The 22,044-nt window shown below is 36.7% G+C and overlaps 2 protein-coding genes across 7 annotated transcripts in view; one reads left to right on the top strand and one right to left on the bottom strand.

Annotated features, from left to right (window-relative positions):
- The first annotated feature begins 99 nt into the window (after positions 1–99).
- LOC137293921 (DNA-directed RNA polymerase II subunit RPB9-like) lies at positions 100–4,488 on the top strand. Its single transcript, XM_067824766.1, has 5 exons — positions 100–326; positions 1,449–1,503; positions 1,857–1,930; positions 2,685–2,811; positions 3,437–4,488. The coding sequence occupies exons 1-5, from the start codon at positions 262–264 to the stop codon at positions 3,497–3,499; spliced, it is 384 nt and encodes a 127-aa protein (XP_067680867.1). The 5' UTR covers positions 100–261; the 3' UTR covers positions 3,500–4,488.
- A 779-nt stretch (positions 4,489–5,267) lies between these two features.
- Positions 5,268–22,044, bottom strand: part of LOC137293914 (ribosome-binding protein 1-like) — a 48,048-nt gene continuing 31,271 nt past the window's right edge. For 2 of the 6 annotated variants that reach the window (XM_067824729.1, XM_067824731.1), the window contains 10 exons: positions 21,903–21,998; positions 21,342–21,434; positions 20,666–20,725; positions 17,132–17,215; positions 16,435–16,515; positions 15,973–16,137; positions 15,382–15,417; positions 13,532–13,609; positions 11,015–11,032; positions 8,065–8,187 (listed from right to left, as the gene is read on the bottom strand). In XM_067824729.1, the coding sequence (XP_067680830.1) occupies positions 8,149–8,187; positions 11,015–11,032; positions 13,532–13,609; positions 15,382–15,417; positions 15,973–16,137; positions 16,435–16,515; positions 17,132–17,215; positions 20,666–20,725; positions 21,342–21,434; positions 21,903–21,998 (750 nt within the window). In that variant the 3' untranslated portion in view covers positions 8,065–8,148. Of the gene's footprint in view, positions 8,188–11,014; positions 11,033–13,531; positions 13,610–15,326; positions 15,418–15,972; positions 16,138–16,434; positions 16,516–17,131; positions 17,216–20,665; positions 20,726–21,341; positions 21,435–21,902; positions 21,999–22,044 lie in introns of all 6 variants that reach the window. The other 4 variants (XM_067824732.1, XM_067824734.1, XM_067824730.1 and 1 more) reach the window with 3 other exon arrangements.

Here is a 22,044-nt window from a genome sequence, read left to right as displayed (position 1 = left end):
ATATAATCACTATTGAGATACCAAATGTGCTAAGAAGTATATCAAATAATTATATTTTTGCCTTGTGCAATAGGTTGCGAACAGCTAGTACCTTTTTCCGTTTCCGGTAGATTTCTCCAAACAGAGAACATAGAATTCGCTTGAAGCAGTGGCTGCTGTACTGACGACACTGTAGGAAGTTTACGAGTACTGTTCGCGTGTGTTGTGCTTATTTTGCAATGCGAAGGCTTTAGGTTGTTATTGCGCAGATCAGAATCAACAATGGATCTGTTCGAAGCACACGATGCAGGCCCTGGTTTCGTTGGCATTAAATTTTGTAAAGAATGGTAATGTCCCTTTAAAGATATGGAATATACGTATGGTCATTTTCGATGTGATAATCATTGTTGAACTAGACGAATGTTCTTTAACTTCTTGTGAACTAGACTTACCTGATTTTAGGGATTATCATCTCAGCGAAAAGATATCATCTGAGTATACATCAGATCTAAGGATCGTAAAGGGTGTCAAACCCTAACCCAGACCATAACCGCTTGAGATAATTGCTCCCTGACTTGAACTGAGGCAGGCTCTTGCTGCGCCCGGTAAACTGCATTCTATATTAATTTTTAGCCAAAATATGTTTGCGTATCTGTTATTTAAGTGTACTGTTTGACTTCAGGATCCAAATCCTGTAAAGAGTAGTTGTTACTCTAAATATGATGTGCCTTGGGCCGACAAATATTATATGTAAAGAAGTCTCTAGTGTTTTGCTGTTACGACTTCAGTGAATACATTATTTTTAGCACACGTCAAGATGCTGAAATGGTTGTCAGTCAAAGCAGTCTTGTCAATTTGTAATCACAACAAGTATCCAAATGGGCAAGCCAAATATGAAAACCAAACCAGTTGTGTACTAGTTTACAGTTAAAAACTCCTTTGGTATTCTTTATTCTATACTTATAAACAAATATGACTTAGTGCTACATCTACACACAAGGATGCACGCATGTACTCGGATGTGTGTAAGGATCTAAGAATACCCAATGAAACAAACAAAACAACACTTGTAGTGACCTCAGATGGTTGTCATGACAATAAACTCAGATCTTTGTTGGTTTCAGTATTTGAAATAGAGTGTGACTGAACACCGTTGAGATAGTGGTCATTGGCTACTTTGGGTGGGGCTGGTCAGAATCAGTTTTTAAAGAGTTATATGAAACGTTAACATCAATGTAAGTTTGTCTTGTCACTGTCTGTATACCATAAGTAATCAAAAATGGTCTTGATGAGTTTTCTCTTGGATATATATTTGTTGACTAATTCCATCACAATATAATTAGACGTACAGGACACTGTCCTTGTCAGTAATGCAACATTACTGTTTTTCTTGATTAACATGCTTTTGTTTTTTTTTGTTTATCCACTAACCAATTGCTGATTAAATGATTCCTATTTCTAAATTTCAGCAACAACATGTTGTATCCAAAAGAAGACAAAGACAACAGAATCCTTCTCTATGCAGTAAGTTTTGGACGTTTACACATTTACCATGCATGGACATACTTTTGAGGTTAATCATTTAGAAGGTCCTGTCTTTGGTTCCTGAGCTGTGGGCATTATGAAGATGGTAAGGGTGGCATTATCATGATTATGAAGAAAAGACTTTAGTTTTTATTTCAACAAAATGGTTTGTTTTTCTAATAAACTGTAGATAGCTAGAAGTTGTCATCTATGAATGATTTCATGCCCTCAGATAATCAAGGGAGATAATTCAAACAATGAGTTGAGTAATGATAGGTTGATCAGCATGAACAGCAGAGTGAAGTGAGCAATATGTGATTCTGCAGTGTCATGATAGCATGTTGCTGTTACAGTGCCGAAACTGTGACTACCAGCAGGAAGCAGATAATCGGTGTATCTACGTCAACAAGATCATGCACGAAGTTGAGTGAGTATTGCTCATGACACATTTTCTTGACTGCAGTGTGCATCTGTCAGTTATGTGCACTAAAAACTAAATATTTATCTTCAATGGGTAAAGGAACATACACGAATTACCATGGTCTGTTAACAAATATATGCATTCTGCTGATATGATCCATCATTTTTGGATCACAAGTGTTTCTACACCAGCAGGAATTGTTTGTAGTTTGGCCTCTACATTAGTCTCCATTTTTGTTGTGAATTTATTACCATTATGTTGAGATCCTTGTTAATGCATTGGAGGGTGGGGTAGGGAAAAGGGTTTTCACATCAAAACAAAGAAGCTTTATAAATTCTGGGATTGTGGGAAGCTCACTGCATCTTATTGTCTAAATATTACAAAACGAGATATTAGCTTACCTATCTATGTATACCATGTATGTATGCTTTTGCAGTACTGTTTTGAGTGAATTGTTGTTTGTGGTATCTAACAAGTGACTTGTTATTAAACAGTTTGTTAAACGCATTGACATAAGTAATACATACTATACAGTGTAATAGCATTACGCAGTCAGCTGTAGTACTTTGTCTCATGATAGGTGGTAAGCTGGTTAAGGTGAACCTAGCATGAGTAGGTGTCAGCTGGATTATAGAAAATCTTTGTAAATATTGACTTTTAAAATTTAATGCATATTGTGTATATAAGTAAATATAACATTCTACAAACAAATTATCTTATTAGATTTGAGAATGAATCATTAGTGTTTTGTCTCTTGCAGTGAATTGACACAAATTGTAGGAGATGTCATAGCAGATCCTACACTCCCTCGCACAGAAGACCATCCATGCCCAAAGTGTGGCCACAAAGAGTCTGTGTTTTTCCAGTCTCACAGTACAAAAGCTGAGGTAAATCACCATGTTTATATGTTCCCATCTGTTTAGTCAATGATGATGATGATGATGATGATTGGTACACCTGGATGATGATGATGATGATGATGATGATGATGATGATGATTGGTACACCAGTCTTCCTCAGACAGTATGTGTTCAAGTGGTGCAGATTAATTTTAAAGATAACATGCCCACCTGTCAGTGATACCAGGGTCACTCAATGAGCATCCATTATGAAATGTATGCAAAATTGTTATTCCCCTTAGTGTGCTTAAAATTTCTCCACAGTTTGTTCCTAAAACATGTTTGAATATTTCATCATGTTCAACTTCTCTAATGTGTTCGTATATTAACAATTACATGTATAAGCTGCGGTCAATGTATCTGATTGACTTACTTTTTGGGGGGATTCAGATTTTGGGAAAATGCTGTACTTTGAATGGGAAGCATAGATTGATAATCCAAATTTATGCCTTTTCATTTAACCTCATTAAAAGGGTAGACAACCTACAAATGTTTTTAAAAGATGTATGAGTGAAATGTAGTTGTGAAACTTCAGGGTTTTTAAATTGTCTTCAATTATTCAAATACATTTTATAGACATAGCCAATAATTAATTTAACTTTTTCTTTTCCAGGAGGGTATGCGACTATACTACGTATGTACCAACTCAAACTGTGTTCATCGCTGGACTGAATAGTTGTTACAAGAACATTGTCATCCTATCACATTTTATTGTCATGTCGCCCGAGATCATCCCCCATATATCACTGACATGTTATCTCAGTAATGTTCTTATTAAACATTCATCAAAGACGCAAACATTGATCTTTTTAGGCTCAGGACATATTAGTACACGTATCTCACAATGACCTTCGTACATTGATCTTCATGTACCAGTTAAAGTATAGGAAGTGTAGGAATACTTGTTGTAAAGAAAGGATAGTAATCTCCTGTGGATAAGATACATGGCCCAGATTTTTAAAGCTCTCTTAGAGCTAAGGTAGTCGTAAGTGCCATAAGACATACAACTATATTAGCGCTAAGAGAGCTTTGAAAATCTAAGCCCAGGTCAATGTATCCACGGATTATTAAGTGAGCTCTACGCTCCCAACTGCATGGGTTGAAATAATTTCTGTCTCTGTCAACATTGGGTGCTGAAAACATATGATTTGCTCATGCAAGACTGATCATTCAAAAGAGCTGGCAACCCAAGAACTATTGCCTACAGAATGATCAAGTTCACTTCAGGTATCCAAGGCACCCTCAAAGTTATCGTGTTATTTACACACAGCTGTTACTGACATGAATTGCCTTGTCATTAGGTGTGATTGAAATCGTCTTTCTTATGACCAACTTCACTGATACCTGAGTGGACTGTACATACATGACTGTGGTAGTTGTGCACCTGCATTCCACTCCACGCAGGCATACTTCAATCCAGTAGACCTTGCCTCAAGTCTAGTTCCAAGTGCTGTTTTTAGCATCACTTTTAAGTGGCAAATGATTGTGTTGGTTTTTACTTCAAGGACAGTACAAAATGACTGCTTGGCAAAACACTGGGTCTTATTCATAACAAGTGACTATTATTTCATGTGAAACAGTGGTTTTAGATATCTGATGTTTCATAAATGGACTTGTCATTGCAAGTCATATCTCATGTATGTTAAATAAAATGTGTAATAATGAACAGAGTGTATGTATCAATGTCTCCTGAATGCAGCTTTGTCTTCTTCAGCTTTTGATGGAGTGAGCGAGTTTAGTTTTACTTTTGGCACTCAGCAATATTCCAGCTATATGGTGGCAGTCTGCAAATAATCGAGTCTGGACCAGACAATCCAGTGATCAACAACATGAGCATCGATCTGTGCAATTGGGAACCGATGATGTGTCAACCAAGTCAGAGGAGCCTGACCACCCGATGCCGTTAGTTGACTCTTACGACAAGCATGGGTTGCTGAAGACGTTTTCTACCCTAGACCTTCACAGGCCAGCTTTTGATGGAGCAGTTCCTTTGTCTGGTTTCTGCATTGATAATACTTCAAGACCAGGGAATTCACACCTCCTTGGTTATTTTTTGCAATCCACATTGTTAGGAGTGTGGTGGTGCTTATGAACCCTATGGGTATAATGCACTGAAGATATTAGATGCTTTTTCAGAGAGTAGAGTGAGGTGATTATAACATGTGACCAGGCTGTGTGAAGTCATGCTTCATGAACATGAATTGTTGCTCACACTGACTGACTGGATTATTTAACACGTTGCTGACACCAGTATGTCATCCTCGTTCTCACTTACCAAGTTTCAAGATGGAATTTTGATGTCTAAAATGGTTGGTGTTTTGACTGAACAATGTCCCAAACTCTACATTCTATAGTGTTCTTGGCCTTCTACCTCCCTAGAGCAGCAAAATCTGATGATATGCAGCTGCAAATGGTTCATATGTCAGGTAAAACAAAACGATAGGTGGTGAGACATAACTTTTATTAACTGAGCTTGACCAATGCTGGACATGAGTCACACAGTGAACAATCACTAGAGATTCCATACAAACTGGACAAAGGGACCCCCATACAGCCCAGTCTGCAGGCCTCTCCACTGAGTGTGAATGAAGCATGTAGCCTGACCCAGTGACCGAAACCAGGAGAGAATCATTCACCAGCCATTTGTGTAGAATGACTGTAACCTTAACCACACCTCGTACCATTGTCATTACTTGCTACACAGTGGTAACCTGGCAACATCCTCCCTAGTTGGCATGGTGATACTGGGCAGTAGCTTGTTACCAGAAACATGTTACCTGGTCCGATATTTACTGAACAGTCTACCTATGGACCAATACATGCTTACCATGCTTAATTGCAATAAATCAACTTAAAATCTCATTGGTAAATTATTAAGTGATTAATGTCATCTAGCCTATTCATATATGGCAAGCAGTTAACTGCACTGGATTCTTACAATAAATGATAATCTATGATACAAATGATAACCTGAAACAAAACAATATGTGACTAGTAACAATTCTGTTTGCCGTCCCTGGCAGAAAGGATAACCTGCTCTGCAGATCAACACTACAATGGCTACCAAGGAAAGACAGGCCAATCTAGCACAACAGAATTTAAATAGTGTTATGTAATGGATCAATGTACATGGCGAGTACCCGCCTCAGCTACAATTGGCACATAATACATGGTATGGTCCTGGACATAAGATGCTGCGCTAAGTGGGTACATGCACGAGTAAATAATCAGCTGAAAGGCACTGTGAAGTATACTGTCTGTTAATGAGCTGGTACTTGCTCTGTGAGTCACTGCAACTAGCATTACATACTTTTCAGTTCTTCTTAACAAGTATTATGAATTTGTTTATTTATAAATACAAGTAATGAATACGTCAAAATGTAGTTTCATCGCTGACAATTTTTGTGACATTTGATATGATATTGTTTAAATATATAAGGTGTTGCTGGTCATGAAAAAAAACTTAGCCCTCCCTTCACCTGTTGCTACCAATAAGCAATGTCATCTCGTGTTCACACTGTATATCCTGCCCCTACCACCTCATCACACAGCTTCTACAATGCAGAAATATCATAATAATATATCACTGTAAATAATCAAAGTGCATTTACTGTACAAAGTTGATTCTGTACAATGGACATAAAGGCAACAGCAACAAGGTGTACCATGTCTCAGAATATTGTTATACTAGTAAGGAAACCTAATGGTAATAAACAGCTACATATCTTAATCCACAAAACAAAATTTGGTCACTACTGCAAAAATAAATTCTGACTAATTTTCAGATTTCTAGGATTAACAGTTTCGACATTTAAGCATGAAATGTTAATTTACAATCACCTGATACTGCCCCTTGAAAAAAACACTTTCAGTTTTCCAAGTGGGGAAAGTAAATAAGCAAACATATTCACAGAAAAACAATCTTCAACAATGAGTGGACCCATCTATATTGCATATTCAACATAACCTCACGAAGTAACAACATGACAACCGGAGAGGAAACAAAGAAAAAGATGTTTAAACATGAACAACTTAAATATTGAAAATAAGATCTCAACAATGACAAACAGTTTTGGCTGACAACAGCAAAACAGCCCAACGGGTGCTATCTGCACACTTCGGCTTGTGCAATGTGACGAGTACAACCAGCAATTATGCAGTATCCAAAGGCTTGGCAAACACAAGCTGTGCAGCCGAGCCATCTACAACACCATGTCGGAGCAAATTGGTCAAATTAATACATAGTACTAGCACATAAACGGTCTTCAGTAATCTATTCCATGCATTTCTGTAATAATTCAGTCATCTCCATAAGTAGGGCTCCAAAGTTTATCTCCATGCATTATCTCACATAATGAATTTCAGAGACAAGAGACTAAACATTGACACTGATGTCAATAACAAAACATTAACTAGTGCTCCAAAGCTGATCTCCATTCATCAACTCACATGATAAATTTCAGAGACAAGAGACTAAATTTTGACAGTGATGTCAATAACAAAACATTAACTAAACATTACACAGTGTTCAAGTTATGTCCACATCGTCTCATGATATGATGCAAACCAGGTAAGTTTCGTTATTTCATAAATGCCTTACTAAATGCTTGTGATTACATGTGTTCAATCAGGAGACTAATCTTAACCATATTATGACTGTAATGAGACAAATTAGGAGTATAAGTCAGTTTCAGTTTCGCTACAAATATGAAAATATACTGATTTGAAACATAATTGTCCTGACAGCATTGTTGTCTCTACCACGTTATGACCTGTACTCATAAAATATAACATTTTCAAGGAAAGAAATTTTTCACCCCAACTACAGCAAAGATGAAACATGGCCTGCAATAGCAACATGACAGTCAATGTCAAAGGTCAAGGTCGAGTCAATAGGTTTTTTAACAAAGCACCATCCTTTCATAAAATATATGCTGCTGCTAAGTACAGAAAGCATGTATTTTTTCACTAACCCAAACCAAGAAAATGTTATTTTCTCAGATATGTGACTTGTTGCCTTGTTCATATGACCTTGACCTACAATGCATTGACTTTTGACAAGGAAGACAATGAACATTCACCAGTGAGAAAAGCAAGCAATGGTCAAAAACACTGCTGTCATACAAACACTTATAACTATTGTACATGTATATTTAAAATGATAATGATATGACTGAGCTGAAGAGAAGATGTCATCCATGGGTGACGCAAAGATCATCCACCTGGTTGATAGCATTGAGAGTGACAACATGACAACGTCTGGCTAGGGCATCGCCAGATGAAGATGTATGTCATGGCAGAATTTAAACCAGTAGAAAGCAGGTGTTAAACTGAGGTCCCCGCATCATTTCCTGGAGAAGCAGCCTGCAAGTACAAAGAAGAACACCTTCATTATAAGGCACCCCTGATTGTCATTATATAGTTTAACAGATTTGTCTCTTTCACTATATCATGGTTTAATACATAGATGGTAAGGAGAAATGTGGCATCTGGCTGTTATTTACAAGTGTTGGTTAACAGAATATTTCTCCCATAGTGTTAAAATCAAACAATTAGAACATGTTATCTGTTTCCAAGTAACTCTATATAGGTGTCCCCATTCATTTGGAATCCACTGATGTGCAAAAGTAAACTTAGTGAAAGATGCTATAATGAAGTTCATATGGCAAGTTGGAGTAGGCTACAAGATAATAAGTTGTAAATAGGAATAAAGAAATACTATCATTCCATTTGTCTATGAATAAGACAAAAAGCCATATCATTTCTTTATAATTCATTTTTAGACATAAATATTTTAGAATTAATATTCTCTTGCAGAAAATCCCATTTCAATTTCTTCTTGGTTAAAGACAAAGAACAAAAAACTCAAATGGATACCATTCCAGTTGAAATAGCAATCCCGCAGTTAAAAACTTATAGTTCAGTTTGTATCTCCATATGAAAATTATATTTTCTTAGTTTCAGAAGGTAAGCAGTTGAAATTTAAAGAACATGACTCAAGGAGGAGAACAAAGACACAGAAAAAAACCCCTATAGTGGCTTTTATGGAGTAAGTGTAACTTCAAATTTTTGAAAGAAACTTAGAAGAAAGATACATTATATAATTTATTGATAGCAAATACTATTAGAATCAGCGCCAGTTAAGTCACCAAAGCTGTATAGTAGTGTAAGTGTCAGTTAGTCTGGCAAAGATTGTTATGGTATTAATAACTACAAATGTGAGGCAGGTTTTATTTCATGTGAATCCTTCTAATCTCATTAAGAATGCTGAACACAGCTATAAAAACCTTATTGGCTTAACATCCCAGACATACAGAATGTAACACCTAGTTTTAAATACCTAAGACAAGAGAGTCAGTTAAACATATGCACCCACAACAAAGCAAGGTGGATGAAGATTTGGAAGTATAACATTGTAGTTAACAAATGAAAGGTTTGATTCACAAATGATATTTTTAGATTTTCTTGATGAATTAATGTAACTACAACATGGCCGTTTATTTCATGCATTGCAATGAATACATTCCACAATGCTTTAGAGGGTGGCAAGATGCTTGACTGAGGAAGTGACCAATCACCTAGTATAGGAACAGACACGAGTTATCGGACAACACGTAATTCAGAAGTCTACACAAGGAAGTCACCAACACTCACAACCTCCATATCATGCATATTTAATCTTAATTTTCATGTAGAAAGCTCTAATGAAGACATCTTTGTAGAATTTAAATTAAAAAGAAGTGACGATTTTATGAACCACCCACGATGTCATTGCTTTGAAGTTTTTCTGTTTGTGTTTTAACCTCTACCAAGATTAAAAACCTGAAGTAACGTTAGTCCAATTCCACACAAATTTGCAAGAAATTTACCTTTGGTTGGTAAGCCTAGCAGAAGAAATGATATATCATAATATGAACTAAAGCTTAAACCATGATGTCTGATGCATAAATGAAAAGATGCACGATTATCATCATTCCTGGCAGAATCTATGAAGCACACAAGACCGCCTGCATACCATTCTATGTTTCTCATCTCTTGGTTTTAATTTTTTGGACAAAATATCACCTAATATGTTCAATATTACCTATTATGCAATAGTCATGTTTTCTTTTATGTCTCGGTATTCACAAACATCCACATTCCACCTCAAACCTATTTAGATGTAAAGTAAGTGGCATTTGGTTATGACCAATCAAAGAAGTATGTCTTAGGGGCTTATTGTAAGTTCTGATATTGTTTATCAACAATATCTGCTTTGCAAGATTTGATGGTCATATGGGGGCTCTTAATGATGATTTCAGAAGTGTTTTCAGTTCTGTGGAAGGGCATGAGATGAGAAACACTGACCACAGGAGGGCTAACTCTCAAGAAGACATGCATGTTGATCAGCCAGTAATGGGAGCGGTGGCCTCATTCCCTTGTATATTCATGTAATTATCTTTACAAGGTTGCACCTCAGGCCTTATTGTCAACAGATTGTCTGTTCTATTGTACTGTATGACCATCATTGTTACTGATTATACATTGAACAACCACTGTAACCCTCATGTCACAGATCTGTCTGCTTCAGTTTCTCTAAGTAACAACAACAAAACACTTCATGGGGACAACAAACTCAAATAAACCTCGGCGCAAAACACACGTTTGATTTTGTTCAAGGTGAAGGCAGAATAAATAAAGTATACACTACAAATTTGATTATACAGATAGGTTTTGTCACTCAAGGAAATCACAAGGACATGTGTTGAGATAAGGCTCTGTGCATTTGTGTTGGGGAATAATGGCTTGATTGGTAAGTCTGTTGACATGTCATTCATGGCAACAAAGGGGAGACTACTCTACAATGGGATGATGGCAGCAACCAGTATGTGCAACATGAGGATGTGATGAAGTACTTATCACGGTGATGGATGGTATTGCAATAAATATGATAAATATGTCATTTGATGAAATTCAAACATCAAATGTTCAGTCATTAACTTGTATGTTATAATGATTATCAGTATGTTCTGTCATATCAATATGCACTAAATACCATAACAGGTGTATCACAAGATAACGTTTATTCCACATGGTGTAACATCAAAGTATTCCAAAACATGAACTACTGATATTCCCATGTAATAACTCCATATCCCCTGAGTACAGGGTAGGTACACCAGCAATACGGCCATCACCGATTCCAACTCACCAGAACACCTAATTGTGCCTGTGAAGCAAAGAAATATGATCATTAGCGGGCACTGCAGATAAATCTCTCGCCATGGCTGTCCTGACAATAGGAGAACCATAAGAAGCTCATATGCAACAACAGGAGAGTGAATGCATTTGTCTTGATGCTGTCTCATGTATGTAACTGTATTGTGCTAGTTTATGTGTAGGCGAGATGCTACAGTGGGAGGTGGCAAAAGGGGCAGAGTCTGGATGAAGCTTGGTTGGATTACTAAGCTCCGGGAAGAAAACTGTAATGACTGATTGTACCAGTCAGAAAAAAAACACCCCATAAAATTACAAGGAAACTCTTCTAAACATATTCTATTCTATTCTAAACATATGGAAAAGATCTAACCCCCCCCAAATCAAAACCAGTTTAAAATTATTAAGAAATAGAAAAAAAATACTTTATATTAAAAAAACAGATTAAGTTTCATTGCAAAAAATGTAAAAAAAATGTTTCAGCAAGGACTGATTAAAAACAAACAAAAGAATGTTTAATCTCAAACCACATCATGAACCAAGCTGACATTTGGCTGGAATTAATACACATTACTTAGGTTAGCAATATATCATTCTAATTCAATATAATGTTCACATCAAGCACTAAAGGAAATACAGTATTTTGTAGATTTTGGTTGAATGAAAGCAAACCTAAGCAACTGTATGTCTCAATCAATGTCAGATCACTCGGTGCACAATTGTGAGAAGAGACTAAACCAGATCTACCTTTCAGTGACTGAGTTCTACGCAGTGGCTAAAACAAAGCACATCAGAGTGAAATCAGAAGACTCTTAAAATGACAACACATTCAATTCATAATGATCATTAAAACATTAAAAGACAACGTTTAACACTGTGGAATCACATTCTACAGTGATATATCTTTGAAAAATAACTTCAAAGTTCTAAAATTTTACAGGTTGAAAACATTCTGTATCCTACTCATAACAGATAAAAATATATTCATTACATAGACATATAAAACAAAATCGCAAAATAAATATATTTCTCAAAAAAGAAAAAAAAGGGAAATAAAGAATCGTTTAAGACTGGGACAGTTCATAAACATTCCCTTTCTCTCTGTGTAACTCATCAGTGAAAACAGTGTAAAACAAACTACCAAGTATGTACTTTTGGGTGAGGGGATGTAAAATATTTTGTAAAGAATCTTTTCCAATCCTGCAAAAAAATATGTTAACATCTACACACAACACATGTTGCAACAGATTGTAATGTAGAACCTTGCTAACATAGGCGATATCTACTGATGGCAATGATCTGAAGAATAGCCACAGTAGAGGAATATGACTGCCCAGATCAAGGGGCCCAAAAAAACAAAAACAATTTTTATAGTAGTGGTAATCAGTCACTAATTATTCAATCTGTCAAGTTTCAATGCAGACTTTGCTCATGGTCATATCACACATTATACAAGTAGGTTTATAAAGGTACCATTGATTTTTTTTCCTTCTGAGTGCAGGTCGGTGATGATTGTCATGCACATGTAAGCATACACAGCAAGGTATGTACGGGATATTGGGTAGCTGAGTCATTTTATCTTGGCTGGGAAAGGTCAGGACAGTGTAAATAATTTTTTAATATTGTATCCACCAATTGATGATGAGGAAAGTTCAGAGTTACAGCTGTCAATATTGATGGGTCAACAAGGTCAACATGGATCAATAAGTATGTGTACAATGGGACTAACAGTTGAAGAAAATGGTGTTTGTGCCACTGTCACACTCGTTGGATGACTATGACTATGATGACTGGAGATGATACTACCCAATACACGTGCCAAATGCAGTCAGTGGTTTATCCCACGAGTGTGCAATGCATAACAACAATTAAACAACAACAAAAAAAAGTTTGTTATACATGAGAGAGTGAGTGGGTGATTTTAAGCCATTTTTAGCAATATTCCAGCAAAATCATTTAAGAGGACACAAGAAATGGGCTTCACACATTGTACCCATGTGGGGAATCAAACCCGGATCTTTGGCATTATGAGTGAACACTTTCACCACTAGGCTACCCCACTGCCTTGTTCGTTACAAATGCAACTGAACTGTTCTTTTGGAAGGTGGAAACGAAACATTTTCACTTCTTACTACCTGTGTGACCCTTCAAAAATGACAGTATATTTGACGTGTGTGCCCTTTAATACCACGGGGAGACTTGGATGACAGGTTACATCCTGTATTTACACAGTAATGACCTTCTTTGGCTGGGTATGATGTTGATAGTGGGTGGGTGGCACAATGCTTACACAGCATGGAGTCCCTCCCTATGTCATATGTCAAGTGTGCGCTGAAATAGCAGGGATGCACATATCGATTCACTTACTCCAGATTATTTACTTCAGTTACATGTTTTTTTAAAATCTTTTTACCTTTATATGATTTCAAAGAGAAGAATATTACATCTGTCACTGTTTCCTTGATCTGTTTTTGAAGACTTTACGTTTGTGTTGGAAACAAAGACAACTTACCAGTTGTTGACTAAGTTGCTTGTTTGCCATTATTTCACGTTCAAGGTGTTTTTCTCTATCAACCAGTTTGGCCCTCAACTATAAGTATGAAAGCAAGTCTTGAACCATGTCTAGAATAAACCTGTCTGCCACACAGATGGCAAGTGACCAAATCTAGTTGTATCTAGATTCAGAATAATTGTCATCTAGTTCTAGATGACTAGTATCCCGGCCTTACTACTAGGGGTAAATACCTAAATGGTAAGTCTATCATTAACTAGATGCTAAAAGGCATGTGCCACAATGGTGATGTATCTAGCTTCTATACTGCATGTTAGATGTCCAAATGTTTCCTAGACATTCTACATGGCCATACCGATATGTTCCTGGGTTGACAAAAGTCCCTAACCTTACCATCACATCTAGATTCCACATAGATCCCTTCTCAGGTGACAGGTGACCCAAATACAGCATTGTACAGAACCCATGAAGGTATAATGTGGGTGCTGTTGGTTCTTTGAATGTGACTAATCAATGTTCAGTCTAGAAATCAGTCTAGTTTCCTTTAGAAAGTAGTCAGTGAAATTCACACAAAACTGACATCCATGAATTTAGTTCAAGATGAATCATTGAGGATCTTCCAGTCTGTTATAAGGAAGCTGTTTCGTCATGAGCGGGATTTGTTTAAGAAATCAAAATCTCTTCCAACCAGAGTATCATGTATAAACAAGGAAACTTGCCTCTACATGAGTACATAGAAACAGGATACCTAGAAAAAGATGTATATGTAAGAAGAACTGAATACATGGTATAAGTCAGTGAGTGCAAGTTGGCACTGCAAACACAGAAACATTATGTAGAAATAAATATCTACATGCAGAGAAAATTAGGTGCATTACAGGTATACATATAAACTATTAATGTTTACAGTTGACTACATGAAAGAAACAACTGATATTATTAAAGGAAAAAAGCTAGCTAGAAACGCATGTAAAATATGTAAAGAGAAATGCATGAACAGTTGAATATGGCAGAAACACAACACACAAGAAGACAGGCAGTCGAGCTAACATGTCATTGTCTACTATGTGGAGACTGGAGGAGGGTATAAATGACAATAGTTGTGAGGATCTGACATTGTTACAACACATCATGCTGCTATCTCAGTCATCAACTCATCCCTGCAGTGGTATGCCTACGCCTCCTCAAATGGTGTGGCCATCATGACTCACTAGCAAGCAGTCCTCGAACAGTCAAGTTGAGAAGGAATAATTTTTATGGATTACAACACCTTTTTCGCAGTAGGTGCAACTTTTCAATGTAGATGCTAGCACTGTTATCAAGCAAGCAGTGATAATTGTGCTAGTATCTACACGTAAATGTAGCCACTATTGCAATAAAAGTCATCCATCCATCATAATTATTCCTCTTCATTATATCAACTTGTAAATGCCACATAAAAAAGTTCAAAATATCCCATTTTATGATACAACTGTTGCCTTCAGCAAACAGTCTGTGCCAAGGCCTTTGAGTTACTTGGCCTCATTATGGTTCTTTTTGCTACTGGCTGAGTTTACTAGGCCACAGAGAATTGTACTTCACTACAAGCTTCAGACTAATGGATAAAGTTAAAGAGTCAAACATGAAGCTTTTCATAAAACAATCAAGTTCTGTTTGAAAGATTTCTTGCAATAATCTAAAACATGAGCAGGTGCTTAGGCATGACGTTGCAGAAGTTGATCATTTGTGTGACACTGTGTGTGTGTACAGTCTAGTGTGACATGATCCAGTGAGCCAGCCTCCTGCCTGTGTTTACCCTGTGTGTTGGCCCCGCACACATCCATACTGAACAGGTCTGCTGGTCACAATACCTCCTTCACATCCTTCCCAGATCCTCCACCTCCTGACTGAAACAGAAAAAGTTCCACTAAATGGAAGGTAATGTTGCTGAACCACTCCAAACTAATTGCATTAGTCTCCTAACTGGTCATAAACAATTGTGATACTCTGGGATTAAAAGGTCAAGGTCATAGCATTGACTGACTTGCTCTAAAAAGTCAAGATGCTACTTGGTATATATGAGTAGTGATACATTGTAATGCTTTGTAAAGGTTTGGATTTAAACTGGACTAACTGAATTGAGTTAATATTGAATCTTGACTTATAGCAGACAGAAATATGAAGGCAAAATGCAACCAAATTGTATTTGCTATATACTAATCAAGGACCAGGCAATATGTTCTTACCGGCATAAATGTTGCATTGGAAATTGCAGACTTTACTCACCAGTGATGAAGGAAATAATTGTGAATGTAGAATAATGTGAGTGTCATAAAAAAATATGGTTACATGTGATAAAAACATCACCTCTTGAAGAGGCATTGAAAATACGAAATGCCCAGTCAATCACATACACCTTCAAAGAGTTTGGTGCCAGGCTGCAGTATATGGCAACTACTCACCTGTGCTGCATTAAGCTGTTCTGTGAGTTTCTCTACAGTTCCCTGTTCCTGCTTGAGAGCATCTTGACCGGTTTTGATGATGCCATTGAGCTTCACAATATTTGTGGACAGTTCTTTTGTTTTCTTTTTCTCTGCTTCAAAAGAATCTTCAAGCTCTTTGATCCGCTGCAAGCAAAGACATGGCATGTCAACAGAGGGTGGAGGGTTTTAACACACTTGTTCATGATCTTAATCTTTGAGAAAAATATGCTAGCTGTAATAAGCCTCTAGATAAGCAATCTAGTGTTGATCACACACAGTAACATGCTGATCATCATCATTAGTCCATGGACGCCAGTATTTACTTCTCATGATGGAAGGGTTGTAACTGAGTTTTCTTCTTCTAATGTTGCCACAGCTAAAAGCACTTGCATCATATTCCTATGTTAGACAAGTGTGCTTAACAGACTTCATTTAACTTACCCGCCTGAGGGCTTCTAAATCATCAGAAGAATGCTTTGTAATTTCTAGCTGACTTTGAACTGTAACAACTTTGGTTTGTGCCTGCAAGAAAAGGTTCTCAGTATCAATAGAACAAATGAAGTACATTTTAGCAAGTACAACAGAAAGACATCCCCATAGAAATAAAACAATAAAGCATCCATTGCAGAAAACCCAAGGCAACTGATTCAGATTGTTTCCACAGACTGATACGACTGTTCATGTTTGCATTCTAAAGACTGACGACTAAGCAATAATGATTTTAACAACCATACTTTACAAAACAAATATAACTGACATCGATTCTGAATCATTTGCAGAAAATGTGCCTCCACTGTCATAACAAGTACATAAAAGAACCCGGCTGATGATGTGAGCTGAAAATACATTATGGTCTGCTTGAGATAGTTGGCATCATTACATCCTACACCGTTCATCACACTGATATCACTCTTTGAAAACCGTGCTTCTAATACTTTTATAAAATAATCAGAAATTTAAGTGGTCTTCGAATAACAGTATACCAGCAGATGTTTTCTAAAAAATATATACATTAATCATATACCAGTATAGTTGGCTCTGAGTCAATGAACTGATTACAACAGTGGAGTCAAGGGCCAGGGTCAGACCTTCATGCAGGAATTGTGTGTGTGTGCCTGTGTGTTGTGACATGCGTTACCTCCTCAGCCTCTTTCTGCAGCATCAAACACCTCTCTTCAGAGGCCTTCAACTGGCTCTCCAGAGACTCGACCTTCACCTCCATCTGCAGCCAGGTGAGATAACTCATTACCAAGGGAGACAAGCAGGGAATAAAGGAACCCGGGAACATTCTGGGCAACCATGCTCATACTTCAACACATAACTTCACAGCCATCAAAATGATTATTTTGAAGCCATTATGTTACTTACCTATTATCAAACATATTTTGAAACTGATAGAACAAAGCCTTCCATCGATATACTGTTTGTGTGATGACTGACTGAAAATTTCACTTATCACCAACATAAATCAAGTCAGTCAGTGGGACTGTATTCATATCATACTGCATAACTGATCAACGTTTCAGGATATTCAGTTTTGGAAATTCTTGACTCGTTAAGAGGCAATAAGTAGGTCAGTGGAAGGTCAGGAACCACACGTGAAGCACACAAGGACAAAGGCCAAAAAAAGCAGTTCTATTGTAGGAAGTCAAAATATTCTGAAGCTGCAAACAAAACATTAAAACAACTATCATCTTTAGTCATATATTCGAAGAGAGTCAAGATATAATCACACAGTTTTGTCCCTACAATATCTAATGATAATAGTGCCACAGCAGTACAACTCTCCTTAAATTTACCAGTCAAAAAATGAATAAACAATTTACATGTCACACAAATGGCTTCAATATGACTGAAAAGCCATCAATAAGGAAAATTTGGTTTTTGAGCCTGTATAATTGGTGAAAACAATTATCTGAAGTTTCATTTCATTTTTGGAGGATATGATCTTTACAGTGTGAGAAAGTAAGTAACTACCATGATAAACACATGTGTTGAGTGGCACCAGTAACTAGTAACAGATGCTCAAAATTTCATCAGATTTTGAAATAGGGTGCTGAATAATGCTGAATGATATGAAGTTTTAGCTTTCTATATGATCAAATTAACCTGAACCTAACAAATGAATGAACTTGTATGTTGAGCCCCACTATTTCCTAACACTTTAAATAAACAATGACCATGTCATTCCTACAAAGAGGTTTTTCAATATGGCTGCCCTGACAACCCTATTGGAAAGTGTTGTCAAACCTCTTCATAAGGAACATGATTTGAGCTCACTTGCCTCCAGTCTGGTAAGCTAAATAGTGGCACTGATTCCTTGAACTGTTGAGTTTAGCTTTATGCCACTATTAGCAATATTTCAGCAACGTCATGGCAGGGAAGACACCAGAAATGGGCTTCACACAATGCACCTATGTGAGGAATCAAACCCATGTCTTTGGTATGGAAAGCAAATGCATTAACTACTGGGCTACTAAACCACACTAATTCTTTGAAGTAAACATACTAACAGTTTCTATTGTATCATAACTATTATAACAATATAAATCACTGATAACATTATTCTCACAGGAAATGCTGTTATCACTGTTAGCTGTAAATAATATGGATTGAATGGTATGATTCAGATCAAAATTTCTACAGATACCCAGACCCATATAACAAGAAGAAAGGTCATAAAAGGATTTATAGTTCTGAAAGATCTACTTCAATACATTTCATGCACTTTTCACCTGAAAGGCACTAATCACCAGATCAGATCTCTCTTCCTTCAGCAATGCTTAGTAATGGGGTAACCATATTTATCACTATATTCCTAATTAAAGATGCAGTACATGGGTCAACTGGTTTACTAATACATACCTATTAGTTTACTTGGACTAGCCCATACCATAATTTGTTATTAGTGAAATATGAATATGGAATGACCAAATTAATCAAGTTATGTTCCAGATGAGTGTAATTGTCACAACAAAACCATTGATGAAAGACACTTGAACCCCATTCACAACATGTTAAATACACAGGGTCCATGCAGTTATAGTGGGCTCAGACAATGATAGACAGTCACATAGGCAGAAAGTCATGGTAAGGAAATGCCTAACTGCTTACGTTGTAGCCTAAGAACTGACCTGCTGGGATGTCTCCAAGAAATAATAATATCAGTGGAATAGTTTGCTTTAGGATTAACCTTATGAATTAACACTAAAATATGTATATCATACATTTTGTAGTTTTACTAAAAAATAATTCTGTGAGCAGTTTAAATCACTACGTAACTTAAAAATGTATAAATAATACTAAAAAGTATGAAATGCATCTTAAATACAAAAGTTTCATGAAATAATGCTCTTATTGGAAAACGCTTTAAGTTCACCATTCCTTACGGGTACACAATCGGCTGCTAGTTATAAAAGCATATAAAGCTGTTTCAAGCTAAGATAGCATTACACTTGTAACCAAGTGCCTTTTGACTGTCTGTCAGTGGCCTGCTGGTACACAACAGCATGCATTGCAAGGATGACAACTGGGTTTTGGATGCATACCTCTTCAATAATACGAGGCAGACTTTTCTCTACGATGCCGTATGCGAAAGACAAATCAGAGAGATCCTAGAATGGATGGACCAGACAACATCAAACTCACAACATAATTTACTAGGGTTATGGGGTGATAGTGAAGGGCATAAAACAACTAACATTCTCCATATGACACCACAGAAGACAAAATAACAACAGCATCAAGATGACAGTACTGTCATATCAGCAGTGATATAAAGATATTTACAACCTCCTTGTCCAACATTTTTTCAAACATTATAACAAGTTTTTTGATGTGAACATATGTGGCAACTACAATAATATTTTTCTATGATAATGGATATTTAGGACTACTGATGTCATATGGAATAAGAATCTTAAATACAAAAGAGCAAATTAATTCAACCAAACAAGAGATGAAAGTGCTTGATCCTGATAAAACATTTGTAAATGAATTTGTAAAAGTACATAATTATGCTTAACAAATTTGACAGACAACATGCATAAGGGACAAACATCCACGCTAATACAATGAGAGAAAAGAATAAAACTGTTTGGTTTTTAGAATGAAGTATCTAATATGCACCAAAGCTACAAGGAAACATTGTAACAATACAACAATAAATCAAGTAAAATAATCTTACAATAACATTAGCCAACCCCTAATAACCCCTAACGTATGATACAAATATCCAAATAAGTGGCCCATCACATGACGATCAATATTAGCAGTGAGTGACATGGGCATGAGAAATGTTTGATGAATGGAAAAGATAAAGAAAAAATGTCTGGGTATTTGGATGATCCTGTTTAACATTGATCACAAAGATCATACTTTTTACACATTTGTAACATGTCTTGCATCAAATTGGAGAAAAAAGGTGTATTTTCCACATCAACATGACCACTTCCCCATGTCATACAACTGTGATGGTTGAAGCCCAATCCCCAACAGAAGCAAACCTCTGCAAACTTCCCCAAGCAGAACCCATGCTTTTGACAGTGTTGAAACTTCAGTGCAGGTGCCAGTGCTGCCAGTCGCCCTAACAACAATCCTGAGCCCATGCAAGCAGTAACTCCCCAACCCACAACACCACAACTCAATGGGACTATAGGAAGAGAGTGCTTACCTCAGTACTTCCTCGAAATTTCTTCACCTGCTCTTGTAAACACTCCACATCTTTTTTGGACTGAAAGAGAACTCACACGTTGCATGCACATCCATAGACATATAAGCATCTACTGGTGCCAGGTGAATGATGTGTGTGTAAGTGCATAGGTATTATTGTTAAAGAATGAATGAATGATTACAACAATAACCAGAATAGAAGATATTTGAAGTCCTCAGACAGTGATAACTATGAGTGAATAGATATCATGCTATAGTGATTTATTATCCAGACCATGATGTGTCACAAACGTTCAACTTTATTAAAGAAAATTTCTTGGATTTAATTCCATTTATTTCACTTTAAATATACTTCTTATCAGAGCTGTTCTTATTGGTGATGAAAAGAATCAGCATTTGGTGGTAATGACAAAAATCAAGCAGGTACCAATGTCCATTCAAGTAAAGAATATATAGGTTAGTAAATTAGATTAAAATAATAGAACATTAGAAACAAAAAAAGCAAATAACAATAGAAACTGGTACAAAGAATTATTTTCTTCATCATAACCTTTCATCTGAAATAAGTGGCTTTAAAGGTGGCTTCATTGAATGTGCCTTAAACATGAACAGTTATGGAAAAATGAAGAATAATGCCCAGTCAATGGGGACACATGTCCACATGTGAGACAACTGACCTGCTGAAGATCTGTCTCTGTCTTTGAGATCTTGTCCTGCCATCGGGACTCCTCAGTTTTGGCCTGCTGTTCCAGCTGGCTCAGTTTGTCCTCCTGTAGGATGGAAGCAAGTGGTATACAGAGATTCACACAAATACTCCCAGTGAATCTACTTTAATTTTTCCAAACACAATATATGTCTGAAAAACATATAGAAATGTCACATCTATTGCAATAAAGAAGTTGTCAATCCATAATATTTGTTCCTGTTCAGCTTCCCATGCCAGCTTCTTAATGCCACTTAAAGAAGATATGCATAATACTATTTTATGATTTCTATTAACATAGAATTTGATGATTATCTGATTTAGAGGTGTGGCATACAGGTGTTCACCTACTGTGAAATCAACATGAAGATGGGAGTAAAAAATCATTTTAATACATGAAGTGTATTCACAACTCTTTGGTAAATATATCAGGAAATCAAGTCTGAGGTTGTGGGCTTAATTAATTAGGCATGACAAGAATCTGGTGATTTTTTAGAATTTTGGCAAAGCACTGTGCTGAGGAGACTAGACCTACTGTGAGAGCAAGGACATTCCGGTACTCCTGCACCTGCTTCTCGTACTGTGAGTTGCTCTCCTCCAGCTGGCCAACACGGTCTTGGAGCTGACGGCACTGCAATATCACACATCCCTTGTCAGTCCCACTACTCTGTCTCTTC

The sequence above is a fragment of the Haliotis asinina genome, chromosome 8, assembly GCF_037392515.1.
Source record: "Haliotis asinina isolate JCU_RB_2024 chromosome 8, JCU_Hal_asi_v2, whole genome shotgun sequence".
NCBI lineage: Eukaryota > Metazoa > Mollusca > Gastropoda > Lepetellida > Haliotidae > Haliotis > Haliotis asinina.
The sequence above is the reverse complement of the archived record's forward strand: the minus strand, read 5'-3'. Positions and strand labels throughout refer to the sequence as shown.